The following is a 16,994-nucleotide window of genomic DNA, read 5'->3' as shown; positions in this document are numbered from 1 at the left end:
TTCAGCGGTAATCCTCTATTGAACCGCTAGAGTAAATGATAATGTCGTCGACATACGCTGATACAAAGTCGTCGAGGTACTCTTGTAGGGTTTGGTTGATAAACCGTTGGAATGTCGCTGGCGCTCCGGTGAGGCCAAAAGGCGTAACATTCCACTCAAAGAGGCCGTATCGGGTACGAAACGCTATCTTCCATTCCTCTCCTGGTGCTACCCGTACTTTGTGAAACGCTGCGATAATATCCAGTTTCGTAAACCACTTCGCTTTCGCCATATTCCGTAGGGTTTCTCGGATAAGGGGTAGTGGATAGCGATCTTTTACGCTTAGGTCGTTTAACCCCCTATAATCGACACAGAATCGAACTCCCCCGCCCGGTTTCCTCACTAGGAGTACTGGGGCGGCTACAGGTGACTTGCTAACACAGATGAAGTTCTTATCCAGTAGATCTGTCAACGTTTTTCGTAGGTATAAAAGCTCATCTTTATTCATTCCGTATAGTGGACCGTAAGGCGGGTATTCTTCGTTACTATTTCGGTCGCGATTCAGTGGTATCTTATGGTCGATTCCAGGTCGATATAGTAGTAGCTTATCAGCTAACTGTTAGCTAAAGACATCCAGCCATTGCCAGTACCGTTTCGGTAGCTTTTCCTTCAAATCGACATGCTTCTTAGGTCGTAGTGCTTTGTCGATATCGTCTAGCGTGACTTTCCCAATCTGTAGGCGATCCGGTCGAGGGGTACTATCGAATAGCTGCCGAATCGACTTAGCTGAAGCGCGGTTAACACGTAGTGCTTTTATACCGACCGGTCCGATAGTCCTATTCTTTCGATTCCAGCATCTAGTTTTCTCTCTGGTTTTAGAGAAAATGTCTATATATCCTTTGTTCGGCGAGTATATTCCATCGACGTCCTTGATCCACGGGAGGCCAAGAATGATTTCGTCTATCTGGTCCTCAATGATATACGCAAAGATCGTACCGTTCTAGTAGCCGTGGATATCCGTATTGAAATACGTGACGTGGGTGATTCGGCCCTGATTCGCTACCACTCCGTCTAGCTGTCGGGGACGAATCTGTATGCGCGGAAGGTCGAGAGATTTAGCGAGTACTCTATTTACTGTTGCGTAGCTTAGACAGCTATAATCGACTAGTGCTTCTGCAAACTGGATCCTATTCACTCTAACGTCAACTAGGAACGGTGGTTCCTCGCTTCTGTCTAGTTTCTCGACCCCCTTTCGCTCCTACTCGCGGCTAAGAACAGGAGCTACTCGTTTTCCGACTCACTATTGGTCTGTACGCTCTCTTCTGTCGAACTAGGTTCGGTATCTTCCTCGACTACTGCTCGCGATTTCTTGATACGGGCGGTTCGTTTATATTTCGGCGGCTTTTCGCTACTATCGCGATCCTCCTTCCTTTTCGGCTTACTTGCCGCCACGCGGTTTTTCTGCTCTAGGCGTCTTACTAGTAAGAGCGGGCACTCCGAAATCCAGCAGCCGGGCTTTCCACAACGTAGGCAGCGGCCTTCTTCCCGGCGGCTGCTTATCTCTTCTTCACTAACCCATTGTGCTCTCTTTGGTCGTTCGTGGCGTTCGCGACTGATTCGTCGGTGATTCGCGTGCGGATCGACGCGGTTTACCGATACCGTCGGGGTCCAATCCATTTCATCTACAGATTTCGTAGAGCGGCGAGTGGGCGGTTTACTTATATTCAACGCGTCCATATCTATGCTAATTTCGTGAAGACGGGAGATTAAGCCTTAGAAGGTGGCGGGTATACCACGATTCATCAGCGAATTGCTCATAGTTCGATTTAGGGAACCGAGCAAGATCTATCGCTTAGCTTCGTCGGGCCATTCTAGTGCTCCAGCGTCGGCGAACTCCTTTTCTAGCCGTGGTAGGAATTTCGAGAAAGCCATACCTTCAGATTGATTGATCTGGTGAAGGCGTCGGGCAGCCCGTGCTTGTGCGTTTGGGTCACCATAGATCTTTTCTAGGTAATCTAGGAGCTCTTCCGGGGTACCGTCGTTTCGTCGGTGTTTCACATACGTCCCGGTGCTCTTCCAGGCGAGCTTCTATTAGCCGAATACAGGCACATATTAAAGCCTCTATTCTATGATATTTATATTTTTTATATTTTTTAGACAAACTCATAGTATATATAAACCTATATGTGAAGCCTGTATAATTTTATCTATTTTATTTAATTCTTTGGAAGGGGTTGAAGTTTGTTAACTGGATCGGTAGCTTTAGTTCAAAATTCCGAATCGGGTTAGCGTTTAGTCGAAAATTCCCAAAAGGGAAGCTTTGGTCTAAAATGCAGAAGTTATCATCTGAACTGAACTTCTGTATTTTAGACCAAACCGAACTTCTGCATTTCCGACCATCGCCTACTCCCACAAATTTGACCACGCCATATATCTGTTTTAAGATAAAAAAGATACCAATTGGTACTTCTAATAGTTAATTACTACTATATAAGTATAATTTCTGCTTATTAAGGGAGAATATAGTCTGAAATATAGTAGTTGGGTATAGTTAAAAATGGATTATAATCCGATGGTCGAAAATGCAGAAGTTCGGGTTGGTCCAAAATGCAGAAGAAGTCGTTCAAACTGAACTTCTGCATTTTCGACCATCCCATTCTCCTGCATTTTCGACTACGGCCAACTTCTGCATTTCCGACCATCGCCTACTCCTAGATTTAGACCACGTCCAATTTCTATTTAAATCAACTTTAGATACTAGTTGGTGCTTCTAATAGTTAATTACTACTATACGAGTATAATTTCTGACCGCGGTCAGAAAATCTGGCTGGAAGGTCTCGTAGTGCTTATAGTAGTACGAGCTCTTCTTCTGTATTATATTATCATAAGAAACAGACGATTCAATGCTTAATTCACTAAATAATCCCGCACACTAAATGTCTAAGCTTTCATCCTGCCTAATACCAATACCAATGTCCGTCGGTTTATCAGCTTCTATATATTCGGTACCCGCAGTAAGGCCACCTACTTCAGCATCAGGGGGTTCCGGGGTACCTAGGGGACGCTGGGACCTAGCATCTTCGATACCATCACGAACGAACTCCGGGATCGTAGACAGATTTCGTTCCCTCCGGTAGAAGTAGGAATTCTCCCCAAAGGCATCCTTCTCAGCTAACACGAGGTTTTCAAACGCATCACAGTAGAGCTGCTGGGCGTTACGTCTCCAGGACTGCACATAGCCCCAAGCCATATCATCGTCGTCCCCGAATAAAACATCCAGCTCCCTCCGTACATCTACTGTATCCCATCGCGTCTGGCCCACCAGGGCATCTGAAATCGCCCCCAGGCGTCCCAGCCGCACGGTCGCGGGAAATATATGATCCACCCGACCACCGTACGTGCTGTTCGGCAGACCGGAGGGTGTCTTGGTACCCGAGTCGAAATCCCGATGGCAGCGCGAGAGGTCATCCCAGGTACCCGACTCCGCGGTGTCCAAGGTTTGGTGATCATCGCCGATCGCAACGAACCAGGGCAGGATATTAACACGGTGGGCAGTCGCCGGGCCGGTAGACCCGTGAGGTAGGCCAGGTAAACTTAGCCGGACATCCCCAAACCGGCAGACCTGCTTAGTCCATCCATAGCCAAAGTGGGCCTCATCATCCTCGGTCCACATGTCGGCGTCAATCCGCTGCACATACCCATCCTTGGCATACCCTCTGTCGACCAGCCGCCTATGCCACGTAGCGATCTCGCGATGCATCCCTAGGAGTAACTCGGTGCAGTTGCCGCTATCCTCGTCGGAGAGAGCGAGACTCCCTTAGAGCGCATTGACCCCCCGCCCACTGCGGACAAAGTCGATGATATTGACGTCAATATGGCGAAAGAAGGTACGTTCTCCGGGGTATATCCGTTTGGCATAGTAGGGGAATGATACCAGCTTCCACGCATGATCCGGACGGCATCGGACGTAGAACGCATAGTATGCGGGGTCCTGTCGAACCATCTGCTGTACTAAGCTAAACCACATATTCCTAGCCCAACCAATACGAGGCTTAGACGGGCGGGCCAGGTAATGCCAGTCGTACATATTGAATTCCTCCATGATCAGATGCCGTAGGCCACCCGGGTGATTCCCGTCGAAATCCTCCCCCAGCCATTCAAACAGCCCTGGTAGCACAATACTTCCGTCTCGATCTAGCTGCTGCCCGAGGTCCCAAACCGCAGGGTCGGCGTCTCGGCCGCAGCAGCGCTTATACAGTCGAGCGAACGTTAGCGATTGTATCAGCACCGGGTTCGCAACCCTCGGCATACCCGAACCCGCAACCGGGAACCGCCATCCCGATTCTAGATTACTTGTCACGTTTTTAAACCAACCCTTATACCGACCTTTCATCTGATCCCATTCCCCAAGATTTGCATATAGCTCACGCAACCGCCGGAGTAATTCTTTGTACGGGTTACGACAGTAAAGGCCTAAGCGTTTACATAGCCCGTGGGTATGGAGATTGCAGAGAGATAGTGATGGAGAGGTATATGCAGCACTCCGGGTCGCCATTGCTTTTCCAACCTGTCGGAGTAGCTGCTTCTTGAGGGTATCGGTAGGGAGCTCGGTCCCCCTTAGAAGACGCCGAATTGCGGCATTTGTAAGAGCACAGCCACAGCTGGCAAGTGGGTTCTTAGGAGTTAGGCGTAATCGCTTTTGAGGGCGAGGAAGAGGCTCCTCGTCGTCCTGCTCGTCGTCGTCGTTATCGTCCTGGTCGTCCTGCTCCTGGTCGTCCTGCTCCTCGTCGTCATCGTCCTGGTCGTCCTGCTCCTCGTCGTCTTGCTCCTCGTCGTCCTGCTCGTCGTCAGATAGAACAGAGGGGGTTGATGGCAAAGATGACAACGGTGATAATATTGATGATGGCGTCTCGTCGCGGGGTCTCTTCTCTAGGGACTCCGGGGGGTCTATAGCGTTCGCGGCCCCCGCAGGTTGTACTAGCGGTACTGGTGGTATTATGCCCGTAGCCCGTATTTGGCAACCTGGTCGAATTGAGCAGATAAATCCATCCATATCTACCCCAAGCGCGAGCGTGTATAGGGTTTCAGGATTGAGAGGTTCGAAATTCCGCTGCGCTAGCGCTACGTCGAGATCAATTTGCATGATTCGAGCATACTGGCGAATGCCACGGCCACGTCTAGACTTCCGGTACACAATCGCGTTGTTGATAGCAGCTTGGAGCTCAGGGTACGATAGCCCCTCACTGATAGTCTTACTGACCTTTCGGAGCATGGCGTAGCTTCCTATGCGTATCAGAAGAGTGTTGGCCCGCTGCTCGCCCCACTGGAGGATCGCTCGCTTCCGTACATTCGCCTTAAACCGATCGAGCCCTTCCTGGACTTTTATCGCATCCCGTGTGACCTGCCATGAGTCTCGGAATGATTCCAGGCTTTTTTCATGCATCCTCCAGAACTCTCCATGTTCAACAAAGTCATGTACCTCTTGTAACGACCTTACAGCGTCCCCCATGACGCCGTGGGCATGATCCTGGATCATCAACGCGGCCGGGTAAATATCCCGGGGCGACAGGGTTTTGATTATCGTGAGCCCTTCCGCAATTGACCTCACATACTGTCCGTTGAGATTTAGCGTTGCGGCGAAGGCAAAGGATTGGTCTATCGCCTCATATGCGTTGGGGTCACTGCTCACTGTTGACATGGCGAAGTCAACCGAGATTATCAAGTTTGAAATCCACGTAAATACGCTGGTTCAAGTAGAAACTACGTAAGTTCTCTCCTCAGTATCTTAATATAACTGTTTGTACGTCTTAGTATTGCATAGCTAATAGTATTTTCGCGAAAAAAGACTATAAATAAACTCAAAGAGCGAGTTTCTTTGACGCATAGCTATTAAGCGCTACCATTGAGCGCTGCCACTACGTAGTCGGGAGTATTTTCACGAAAAAAAGACTATAAATAATCTGAAAGGGCGAGTTTCTTTGGGCGAGTTTCTTTGGACGTATAGCTATTGAGCCCAGCCATTGAGTGCTGCTATTACGCAGTCGGGAGTATTTTCGCGAAAAAAAGACCATAAACAAACTGAAAGAGCGAGTTTCTTTCAAACATACCGGCAGTTGTCAAATATCACTAAACGAGTATAATTTCTGACCGCGCTCAGAAAATCTGGCTGAAAGGTCTAGTAGCGCTTATGGTAGTACAATATAGTACGAAATAGAGCGGTTGACTGTGGTCCAAAATGCAGTAGGTAGAGATGGTCAGAAATGCAGAAGTTCGGCTTGGTCGAAAATGCAGAAGTTCGGCTTGGTCCAAAATGCAGAAGAAGTCATCTAAACTAAACTTCTGCATTTTGGACCACGTTCAACTTCTGCATTTCCGACCATCCCCTTCTTCTGCATTTTGGACCACGTTCAACTTCTGCATTTCCGACCATCCCCTTCTTCTGCATTTTGGACCACGTTTAACTTCTGTATTTTGGACCACGTTCAACTTCTGCATTTCCGACCATCCCCTTCTTCTGCATTTTGGACCACGTTCAACTTCTGCATTTCCGACCATCCCCTTCTTCTGCATTTTGGACCACGTTAAACTTCTGTATTTCCGACCATCCCCTTCTTCTGCATTTTGGACTACGTTCAACTTCTGCATTTTGGACCACCTCGAACTTCTGCATTTCCGACCATCTCTATCTCCTACATTTTGAACCACGTTAAACTCCTGCATTTCCGACCACGTCAAATTGCTATATTTCTACCATACGCACGCAGTTGTTAATTTTCCCTAAACTAGTCTAATTTCTGACCGCGGTTAGAAATTATGGCTAGAAGCTCCAGCACCACTTAAAGTAGCATAATATAACCCAAAATGTAGTAGTCCTCCCTATCGGACCAAAATGTAGTGGTCCTGCATCCCGGACCACGTGGTCGTCCCGCATACCGAACCACATAGTCGTCCCGCATATCGGACTATATTGACCTTCTACATTTTGATATATCCTTATCACTGCTCAGTACTCCTAGGTATTAAATCACACTATACAACTACAGTTTCTGACCTCGGTCAGAAATTAGGCCTTAGGGGGGTAAGTGGTGCCCATAGTATTCTAATATTTTATGTCATGCAGTTTAACATCCTATATATATATATCCACCACGGTTGTCACGATCATGCATCCGCCTTCCTACACCTATTTTCTGACCTTGGTCAGAAACTACATCCTGATTTATTTTAGTTATTCTCTCCCTTTCCTTATACAAGCAACTCCCGGCCATAGATCTATTTAAGCTGCTGCCCCCCCCTGGCAAACCTTCCTCTGTATTTTCCCCAGACTATCCTGCTTTCGGCCGTCGACTATCAGACAAACAACTTCATATCTGCCAGGTATTTAAACCCCTGTCGACCCCCCTGCAAACCTTCTCCTCCATTTTCCCTACCGTCCGAGAGACCCTGCCGCCTATGATCATAGGACTGATCGCGTCTCTTTGACCAAGGTCAGAAAGCCAGCCTTTATGGCTCGTGTTGTGGCTTATCTTGTCTCGCTCCTTTCAGTTCCCTTCTAGTTTCACGTACCCCTATCTTCCCCTCGCCTACCTATTTTCCCTCCGGTTACTAACCAAGTTTCAGTTTACGCACTTTTCCCGTCGCGCCGTGCCTACCACGTCCAACCATGGCGCAGTCTCGGGCTAAGGAGGCGTCCCTAGAGAACGTCGGCACCATCAACATCTCTACTACCGCTATCCGCCGTATGGATGACTCTGCTCCCGCCATTGCAGGCGTCATCGGCTATCCCAATACCTAAAACCTCTACCGTCTGATCAGTGCTGAGTGCAATACGACCCGGGATATCATCATTGCCTTCTACCGAGATCGTGACAACAAATTTGGGTTTGCCAACTCGACCCAGGTCGCTCTAGGCCTCCGCTTTATCCGCAACTCCCTTGTTCTCCTTGCGGTTAACCATACCGGTAAATACGGCAGTGTCCTACTGTCCCTATCTCCCCCGGATCTGTCCACCCCCTATATGGAGCCCAATAATCTCTTTGACCTCCGTGCGCTATGGTACGTCCGCCGCCTTCTCCTCTCCCGCTCGTAGGATCTTGGCCGACGGAGCCAACTTCTTAAGACCCCCTTTTACTTCGACGCTAAGGAGACTCTGGTCTGCTGGAAGATCCTGATCTACTTCTCCCGCTAAATCTCAAAGGCTCGTAGTCTCGAAGCCTACCTCACCGCTACTCCTTACATCCGCCCCGCCGTCCCGCCTGAGCTTACGAGCTCGCGGCCTGGTCCCGCTAGTCTAACCTCCACTCTTACCCCTAGCTATAGTACGTCTGCCTAGTCCCGCGATGAGACGTAAGCCCTCCTAGACCTCCTCAAGCTATACCCCTCGGACCTTCCTAACGATGCTGACGAGGAGCCGCTTACTAGCTCTATGGATACCGTCCCTTCGGAGCCTGAGTACCGAGACCTAGTTGTTGGACTCACCACCCAGCTCCTTAAGCCTACCACCGCTCGGTTGAACCGCGCGCCTCTTACGCTCACTGACGTCCACGAGCTCTACCGCCACCTCTGTAGCCCCGAGTTCTTCAACAATTCGGTCCTTCGCGCTGCTCCCGATGAGGTCCCTCCTAGCCTGCAGCCCAATCCCCACCTGTAGACCGCGATCTCGTCGAGCTCGGCGTTAGTCGCTCTCTCTGTCCCCGATGTATCTCTCGGCCCCTCTACTGGCCATGCCGATGAGACTGCCGACGATAAGCCAATTCCACTGGCTGACCTAGCCGCGCTCACTTGCGCCCGGGATGTGTCCCTCGATCGTCTCACGTATCCCTTTGATCTCGTAACCCGCTATACGCAAATTCTAGTTAATAGCGACGGGCAGCCGGTACTTACCCCACCCTCCTTATACCCGGTCTCCTCTACGATCCTTAAGCCGTGGCAGGTTACGGGTGTGTCCTGGATGCTCTAGTAGGAGGCCAGCCCGCTCCACGGCGGGATCCTCGCTGACGTATGTGGCCTCGGGAAGACCCTAACCGCACTCACGCTTATCTACCAGGCGGCCCTCGTCCAACCCCGGCCCCCATACCGGCCTACCCTGATCCTAGTGCCCTCGGCCCTGATTGATACATGGCTCCTGGAGATCGAGCGCCACTTTGGGGACGCCCTGATAGTCCGGCTCTTCTACAGTGCCAAAACCCGTACTGGCGATTCCGAGCGTAAGCTGATGCTGCTCGAGTCACTCGGCGAGGTCCAAGCCTTCCTCGGCCGCTGCCCCCCCATCAAACCTCCTCGGCGCGTACCGTGATCCTCTTATCATACAATACCTAGGCCACGCGTACCACCACCGAGATCGACGAGAATGGCGCGCCGACGTACCGCGCCCGGAAGGCCACGCGGAAGGAGACCGACCCTATGGCCCTTGATCTTACTACCGCCGAAGCCGACGTAGATGAGGATATACCCGACCCCGACGACGTCGTGACCCCGTCGGTCTCGGACGAGCCAGGTTCCCCCAGTAGCGTACACACCCCGCCTACCGATAGCGTCGGCACCCCTTATCCCCCGGGCGTCAACGCCGCCGTCACTGAACTGAGCGAGCTCTAGGAGCAGGCGGCTAGCCCGTCCTCGGCAGGTAAGGCTACTGCGCACCAGCCCCGCCGGTTCCGCTCCGACCTCACTGCCTCTTTCCACCGCGTGATCTGCGATAAGGGCCACCGCCTGAAGACCATCTCCTTACGCCAGCACCAGTCGGTCGCCCTCCTCGACCGGCAGTATACCTAGTATCTGACCGCGACCCCCATATAGAACCGGGCGTTGGACTACTGCGGCTACCTGGCGTTGCTGTGGAAGGCGGAGTTTACCATCCCGGCTGATAGCCCGCAAAAGTTCCCTCCTAGTGTCACGCCCTCCCCGGCTGCCGCGAGCGACCCCCTGGAGCCGTATACCTAGTGGTCCGCGGTCGAGCAGCTTCCCCTCGAAGGTAAGCCATACTACTTGCTAGATCCCCGTGGTCTGGTGGTCCTAGCCCGGCGTGGTAAACTCTCCACTACGAACGGGTTCCTAGCCCTCCCTATCGTCCTACGTCTGAGCAGCCTGACCCGTAAGGCCGGTAACCAGATGATTGGGCCCCACGGTACTACGATCGTCATCGGCGACGACATCCCGCGCCTTCACATCTCGACCGTCGAGCTTCGGTACACCCGGTACACCCAGGATATCCATAACCGTGTGTTTAACATCCTCAGTGAAAGCCTTTACAGGCCCCCCAGCGATACTCCTGCCGCGGCCTCCGCCGCATCAGCGGATAGCCCTACTACCATGAACTAGGCCACCTTCCGGATACTCTGCCACCTCTCGGTATCGCCTAAGCTTGATCGGTTTTTACAACGCTCGCCCTCCAGCGTCCTCTCCGCAGAGATCTCTCGATTCACGGAGCGCGGGGACGATCAGGGGTTTGGCTTATTCTAGTCCCGAACCACCGAGGATCCGTCGGCGTCGGTGCCCACCAACCTTATCGCCGTGGCCCGCTACCTCGCGCATCAGAGCCCCCGTCTCCGTTACCTCCTCCATATCCTAGTGTAGTAAGGCGTCTTCAACTCGGGGAGCTCGCAGCCCCGGTTCCTGATCTTCTGCCACTGGCCCCTTACCATATAGCTGGTCCAAATGTTTCTCGGCACCCTCCCCCTTGACTTTATGGTGGTCCGGGCCGGTATACCCAACAGTCTGCGCTCAAACGCCATTGCCCGCTTTAACGACCCTAGCTCGTCCACGCAGGTCCTCGTTACCACCTACAACTGCGGGGCTACCGGCCTCAACATACACTCACAATGCAGCCGTATCGTCCTGATAGAGTCAGCTCTCAACCACAACTCCCTGTTCCAGACGATCGGGCGTATCCACCGCCTCGGCTAGCGGGAGGAGCAACGGGCGTGGCTGCTATTCATAGACCATACCATCCAGCGGTATATGGAGTTCAACAACACGACTAAGGTGCTTCCATAGATTGCGGCCCAATACCGCCCCTTCCTCGAGCGATAGGTCCCCGAGTCCACCGAAGACCGTGACGCGACCATTGAGTAACTAGCCAACCAACTGCTCAGCCACATGCTTGGCATCGGCCCAGACTACGTAGATCGGCTATCGATAGAAGACTACCAGGACCTTAGGCTGAAAGGCAAGAGTAAAAGCGGGCGACAGTACTCCTTACGCGGCTCCTCTAAGCGCCCAGCGGGCGGTCCTGACCACCCCCCCACGCCCAAGCGGATCGCCAAGTTCGGCGGGGACGGCGTGGACGATGAGGGTTACATAACTAGTTAGAGGGGCTATATCTCTGTCTCTCCGTCTCTCCTACCTAGTATAGGTTTTATGATTTGTCTCCCGGCGGTATATCTTTGCTTTTTCTCTTACTCGGTATGGGTTGATCTTTTAATCTCTAGCGGATCCCCTGAGCTGGTTACGTCTTTATTCTTTATTCATATGATAGGTTGTCTATCAGCCCTATAATATTCGAATTTCAAAAAAAGCACGTATTAGCCTACAGAACAAGGTTATCCCGCGTCATTGGTATATCGTAGGATATAGTGTAGAGTTTAGTATTCGCGTGATCGCGAAATCCCTAGAGGCGAAAGCTAGGTAGGCTCCCCTTTCTGACCGCGGTCAGAAAATCATACCGCGGCCAGAGGGTGATACGTCTACGGTGAAGTTAGAAGAAGAAATGAGCGGTTATGACTATTTGATATTACTATAATCGGCGATAGGGGCAGATACTAGAGTTGCTTTCTAGTAGTTTCTGACCTAGGTCAGAAAACGATACGTATTAGGCTAGGTAAGCACTGAGAAGTGAGAGATAGGTGAGAAGGGAGATAACTGAAGCGAGAGATGGGTGAGAGATAACTGAAGTGAGAGATGGGTGAGAGGGGAGAGATTATGTATACGTCGCGTCCTCTACTATCGTATACCTCGCAATTATTTAAGATCTGTAGATATAAAGATTCCTCCTAACTAATACCCTCTGATCTTCGCCGGTAAGCGGCTAGAAGATAGCCGTATATATTCCGACTACAACATTCAGAAGGAGTCCACATCGTCCTTCGCCTACAACCTCTCTGACTACAACATTCAGAAGGACGAGGTGGACCTCGACAATATCCAGAAGGAGTCCATATCGTCCTTCGCCTACAACCTCTCTGACTACAAAATTCAGAAGGAATCCACATCGTCCCTCGCCTACGCCGCAACTTATAGGTAGTAATTGATTTGCGATTCTCCCAAGGTCCTTTCTCAACTTCGATACCGGGGGAGATCCTATATAGCCTACATGGTGTTTGGTCGGTTTTCGAGGCTGATATGGTCGCGCTCGTTTACATTGCGTACACTATCCTCAACGATATGTGATAGATAGTTCTCTCCAATTCACTCGCGCTCGTTTGCATTACGCGTATTACTATCTCCATCTCCTATACCAGGACAGCTATAGATAGGAATACAATCATCTCCCCGTATCATGCCACGTAGCCTAATATATTTCAAGTTCCCTAGCCTAGTACGATCTCTGACCGCGGTCAGAAACCGTTATATGAACCATAGGCGTATCTTATTCTAGAAGTAATCTTTAGCTTAGATTGATATATATTGATTAGGCTTAGCTCAGTTAGATGACCCTGCCCCTCCCCCTTTTCCCCCTTAGCACTAAATAATCTCCTAGCCTCGTTTCTTTGGTATCTATGATGTCTATCTCTTTTTCTCGAGACTCTTACCCGTCTCCCCCCCCGTCTCCGCCATACGCTCCCTTCTCGAGGCCACAAACAGTTCTATAGGAAATCGCTCCGGATCTAATTCGGTAAGGATCTCCTCGATCGGCCTTAAAAATTCCTCCCGCGCTAACGCTCTCTTTTCAGCGATTCTCGTATATTCCCGTCGGCCAATTACCCTGGTACCCTAAACGATCTTACCTTTCTTTATATCCTTCATTTACGTATCATACTTCCAGACCTTCCGGAGCGCCGTCTTTGCTCTCGCCGCCAGTTCGCGGTACCGGGCAGACTGCTCGATAGCGCGCTGTTCTTCCCTTCGGATCGAGTTTAGATCCGCAAGCTCGTCTAGCTCCTCGGCGTCTACTTGCTTCAACCTCGGGAACTTTTGCAGCCCGACGGCCTCGCAGCGGGCTTGGTCTACCGCCCGAATCCGGGTAAAGATATCGTCGCTGTAGCTCGTTACTAGCCACGGCTGCCTGATCAGGTTCTCTAGGCTCCACCTCGCCTACTAGGTCAGCTTCCGTAGCGCGTACCGCGGCGGGTACCGCGCCCAGATCCAGCGTGCAATATCCCCCTCCTCATCTAGCGGCGGTATCAGCGGTCCCCTATCGGCCGTCGTGGCCGAAGTGTCCTCGTATACCCAGTCCTCATATACCCAGTCCTCAATGTTGTCGGTCGGTAGCGAGGGCAGGACTACCTCGACCCGGCAGCCGACTGGTAATGTCGTCCCAAAGGCCTCTGTGCTCCTCTCCCACCCCGTGCGAGGTAACGTCGGTAGGTCTGTCGGCGTCCAGCGGAATACTACCGGTTCGTGGTAGAGCTGCCCCGCCATCTCCCGGCATACGTACTGGACGAGGCTCGGGTGGGTACTGCACCATAGCGGGAGCCGGCCCCCTCTCCCCTTAGGCCAGAATTCGCGTTGGCTTGGGTTCGGCAGTACCCAGTGGGTACGGATAAAGGTGGCGTGAACTAGCCCCCGCCACTCCTATACCGTCTCGTGGGAGTACGTCGCTGCGATCGCGTCGAAGCTCCGACGAAATAGCTCGCGGTACGGCTTGGACGCCCAATGCTATCGCTGGACGAGCTCTCCCTGCCTCCCGTCACCGTCCCACCCCTAGAGGAACGCGAACATGGTATCGATGTGCTTAATCTGGATCCCCCTAGCGCCTAGCGGGTATATATGGTCGGCCAGCCGCCCGCCCGGTAGGACGTCACAGAGCGCCTCTATAGTTAGCGGCTGGCGGCCCTCGAGCGCCGCGGCGGCACGAGGCCCTCGGAGACGCTCGACGCTCGACAGCCGCTAGAAGACCTCTCGTCGAAACGCTATAAGGTAGAGATCGGCCAGGAGGACGAGGATCTTCCGCGCCCGGGGGCGGTGCCCCCAACAGGCCTCCAGCTGGCGGAATACGTCGTGGAGGAATACCCAGTCGTCAAGCAGCTGCCGTACTGCCCCGTAGCGCGGGAGATAACTTCCTAGGAGCGAGGGCAGCCGGATAGCGAGCCTAGCCCGGTACGGCTCCCGGAACAGCATCAGTCCCCAGTCAAACTTATCTAGGAACCAGGCGAACCTATACCGCTGTATAGTCTCCCTCTAGCCGAGGCCCTCGATGATCGTGCCGGTATCCTCGCCCTCCCCCGGCGGCTAGGTCCGCTCACTGATCCAGAGCTCCCGGCAGTGGGAGGGGGAGGCCCCTTATCCCCCTAGCCCGTAGTGTAGTACACGGAGAAAGGCCATCGCCACCCTCGAATATTCCCAGTAGAGCTGTCTTACCGGACTAATACTGTAGACGAGCTCTACTGCGAGGCAGAGACGGTTAAGATTCCATCTGAGCTATTAGACTGCGTCGTCGGTCGTATGGCAGTAGAACGGCGGTAGTGCAACATCCCTCGGGGGGGACATAGAGCACCCCGTTTCCTCCCTGTGCCTCTATCTCCCCGTTAAGCGCGGATAGCAGCGTCGCCGTTACCCGGTACTCCTCGCGGGTTCCGTACGATCGGCCCCGGGCCCCCTATAGAGCTAGGTGATACTGTGCCTTAGTATGGAGGTACCCACGGAGTAACGTGGCACGGGAGTAGGCACGGCCTCCGCCCGTATGCTGTAATACCTGGACGAGCGCTGCCGGGAGTGCGAGAGTATCCAGCGCCTCATTCCCAAACGGGTACTGCTTTCCTACCGCGAAGATCTCTTTGGAGGTATTGTATAGTTGTACGTATAGGAGGCCGGCCTGCCGGAGGGTCGATCGGCGTTTCGTCTCCACGGTTAGGCTCCCGGTATCTCGGAGGAGCGCCCAGGGCCAGAACTGTGACCGTACCGGCTTCGGTGACGGCGTAGTCGACTGAGTCGGAGCTGGAGATGGCGTGGAACTGTGTATAGGACTCTGCGTGGGACTCGGCGTAGGGGAAACTGGCTCGGTAGGCGATAGAGAGGGCGATAGAGAAGGTATGGTTGCTAGCTCGGTCTGGTTCTGAAGCGTCATCTCGGTCTGTACCAGCCATTCCTCGAACTGACTGAGGCAACAGCGGCGCCATGTGAGCTCTAAGGCATGCTGTGATCCGGTCGCTTCCTGGCCCAGGATCTGATTGGGAAGGCTTACCTCCTTTGCCACGTCGAAAAAGGAGCCTGTTATAAACCGATCATCTACCGCACCACGCCATATATTCCCCCACCCCCTGGACCATCTGTGACCAGGTATCCCGCCGCGTCTCGCCCTTGAGGTTCTTTGACGTGAGGAGCAGCCTCGCCTGGCCGTACTCGTTGGCCGTGTGAGCCATAGGGGGGAGGCGATCCTGGATCGCCGTCCATACGGCACCGAGAGCCGTAGGGCCGATAAAGTGCGTTAGGAGCTGGATCCGCGCTTGCTGGTAAGCCGAGGCTGTGGTACCCTCAGTTGCGGCTGCTGTTCCCCGTTTAATCGCCTCCTCCCCACTCCCCGGTAGCCGGCTGATGGTCTCTTGGGGTAGCGTCTGGACTAGAGCTGGGAGCATGATATGATCCATCCACTCCGAGTACTCCTCGTTGGTTAATACGAAGGCCTTCCGGGATGGCTGGTAGAGCCGAGGAAAGATGATAAAGATCTCCATAGCCTCAAAGCCGCGTAGCCGCCCGAGTGGGAGGTGTGGGACGTGGTGTACGGGGACGTGCCGGTGGTGTAGCCGCTGGGTATCGGTATCAGTCCACTCGACGAGGAGCGGGTCGAGGTGGAGGGAGCTGGTGAGGGTGCTTGTAGCTGGTCGGGTCGCTAGCCAATAGAGTCCCTGTCGCGCGACGGCGAGGCTCGTCGCCCACCCACCACTACTGTCGATGTCAAACGACACTGGTAGCGTTCGAGGCACCGCTGCGTTCGCGAGGCCTGGATCTACCGCCGGTGGCCCCGGGCTACCTAGGGACGCTGTCGCATTAGGACCTAGGCCGCAGAGCGGTGGCCCCGGGCTACCTGGGGACGCTGTCGCATTAGGACCTAGGCCGCAGAGCAGCTGCCGACGGACCATCGGCGCGAATTCATCGGCCCAGGGGGCAGGATGTTGCTGGAAGGTCGGGTTATCTAGTACACTTGGTACGACAGTCTGCTGGGTCGCCTCCCGGAGGCTGATGATCCGCTGTCCCGACGCCACGGTCGCCTCCGGCTCTATATGGCCGTTAGCCGGGCACCCGTGGTGCCGGAGGAGCTGTTGCGCGATTCTACAGGCGAGTTGCTGGACCTGAGGTGATACTACTTGACCCTCTGTCGACTGTACCGTATAGGGCTGCTCGGGACCTGGCGCAGGGGTGTTCTCGGCCTGGGGGGGGATCAATTCCTCTGAAACCTCGTCGGTACCGACCATCCACTCGCCCGCTGTCGCGTCGAGATCGAAGTGGTTCCCGTCGCTTACTCCGAATCGCTCGTGGTCGATCTCGGCCCGAAGCGCGGTAAATGTATCCGGGACAGTCGAGGTAAGCGGCGTAGTCTCACTTGTATTCGCCTCTAACGGTAGGAGCGAGGTATGTTGGAAGTAGGTAATCTGCTGTAGCGGCTGCTGGAGCGGCTGCCTGGTAGCGTCATACGGGATTAGCTCCGCCTGGGAGATCGTATTCGCCTGCCGTCGCTGGGAATACCGCTGGCGCCGGGCCGCAAGCGCTGCAGCTCGATTCGGATACTTTCGTGGGCGGCCAACCATGATCGTGGTACGTGATCTTCTCAACCCTGTAGCCTAAGCGTTCAATTTGGAGGAAGCCGAGATGGTTAGAAATGGGTAGGATATATTGGCTAGAATAGGAGTAGATCAGATGGACAT

General features: G+C 53.3%; 8 protein-coding genes across 8 annotated transcripts; 4 read left to right on the top strand and 4 right to left on the bottom strand.

Annotated features, from left to right (window-relative positions):
- Nucleotides 1-1,824: 1,824 nt before the first annotated feature.
- N7487_009079 (uncharacterized protein) lies at nt 1,825-5,677 on the bottom strand (the record flags this gene model as incomplete). Its single annotated transcript, XM_056876809.1, has 3 exons — nt 1,825-2,064; nt 3,008-3,795; nt 3,823-5,677. 3 exons carry the CDS (start codon nt 5,675-5,677, stop codon nt 1,825-1,827), a joined length of 2,883 nt encoding a protein of 960 aa, XP_056725389.1.
- Nucleotides 5,678-7,642: 1,965 nt separating this feature from the next.
- On the top strand, nt 7,643-10,296 carry N7487_009078 (SNF2-related protein; the record flags this gene model as incomplete). The annotated part of the gene is made up of 10 exons (XM_056876808.1): nt 7,643-7,750; nt 7,802-8,034; nt 8,185-8,297; nt 8,340-8,569; nt 8,630-8,854; nt 8,942-9,217; nt 9,298-9,549; nt 9,622-9,720; nt 9,775-9,908; nt 10,062-10,296. 10 exons carry the CDS (start codon nt 7,643-7,645, stop codon nt 10,294-10,296), a joined length of 1,905 nt encoding a protein of 634 aa, XP_056725388.1.
- A 336-nt stretch (nt 10,297-10,632) lies between these two features.
- N7487_009077 (uncharacterized protein) lies at nt 10,633-10,881 on the top strand (the record flags this gene model as incomplete). The annotated part of the gene is made up of 1 exon (XM_056876807.1): nt 10,633-10,881. The coding sequence occupies one exon, from the start codon at nt 10,633-10,635 to the stop codon at nt 10,879-10,881; it is 249 nt and encodes an 82-aa protein (XP_056725387.1).
- Nucleotides 10,882-11,073: 192 nt separating this feature from the next.
- N7487_009076 (uncharacterized protein) lies at nt 11,074-11,286 on the top strand (the record flags this gene model as incomplete). Its single annotated transcript, XM_056876806.1, has 1 exon — nt 11,074-11,286. The coding sequence occupies one exon, from the start codon at nt 11,074-11,076 to the stop codon at nt 11,284-11,286; it is 213 nt and encodes a 70-aa protein (XP_056725386.1).
- A 561-nt stretch (nt 11,287-11,847) lies between these two features.
- On the top strand, nt 11,848-12,217 carry N7487_009075 (uncharacterized protein; the record flags this gene model as incomplete). Its single annotated transcript, XM_056876805.1, has 2 exons — nt 11,848-11,851; nt 12,009-12,217. 2 exons carry the CDS (start codon nt 11,848-11,850, stop codon nt 12,215-12,217), a joined length of 213 nt encoding a protein of 70 aa, XP_056725385.1.
- A 722-nt stretch (nt 12,218-12,939) lies between these two features.
- Nucleotides 12,940-13,600, bottom strand: N7487_009074 (uncharacterized protein; the record flags this gene model as incomplete). Its single annotated transcript, XM_056876804.1, has 3 exons — nt 12,940-13,171; nt 13,256-13,502; nt 13,567-13,600. 3 exons carry the CDS (start codon nt 13,598-13,600, stop codon nt 12,940-12,942), a joined length of 513 nt encoding a protein of 170 aa, XP_056725384.1.
- Nucleotides 13,601-14,022: 422 nt separating this feature from the next.
- Nucleotides 14,023-15,251, bottom strand: N7487_009073 (uncharacterized protein; the record flags this gene model as incomplete). Its single annotated transcript, XM_056876803.1, has 3 exons — nt 14,023-14,290; nt 14,772-14,907; nt 15,035-15,251. The coding sequence occupies 3 exons, from the start codon at nt 15,249-15,251 to the stop codon at nt 14,023-14,025; spliced, it is 621 nt and encodes a 206-aa protein (XP_056725383.1).
- Nucleotides 15,252-15,356: 105 nt separating this feature from the next.
- N7487_009072 (uncharacterized protein) lies at nt 15,357-16,877 on the bottom strand (the record flags this gene model as incomplete). The annotated part of the gene is made up of 1 exon (XM_056876802.1): nt 15,357-16,877. One exon carries the CDS (start codon nt 16,875-16,877, stop codon nt 15,357-15,359), a length of 1,521 nt encoding a protein of 506 aa, XP_056725382.1.
- Nucleotides 16,878-16,994: the final 117 nt, after the last annotated feature.

This window comes from Penicillium crustosum (genome assembly GCF_028827405.1).
Source record: "Penicillium crustosum strain IBT 35664 chromosome Unknown utg000004l_segment0_segment0, whole genome shotgun sequence".
Taxonomy (NCBI): Eukaryota; Fungi; Ascomycota; class Eurotiomycetes; order Eurotiales; family Aspergillaceae; genus Penicillium; species Penicillium crustosum.
Note: the sequence above shows the minus strand (reverse complement) of the source record. Positions and strands in the feature narration are given on the sequence as shown.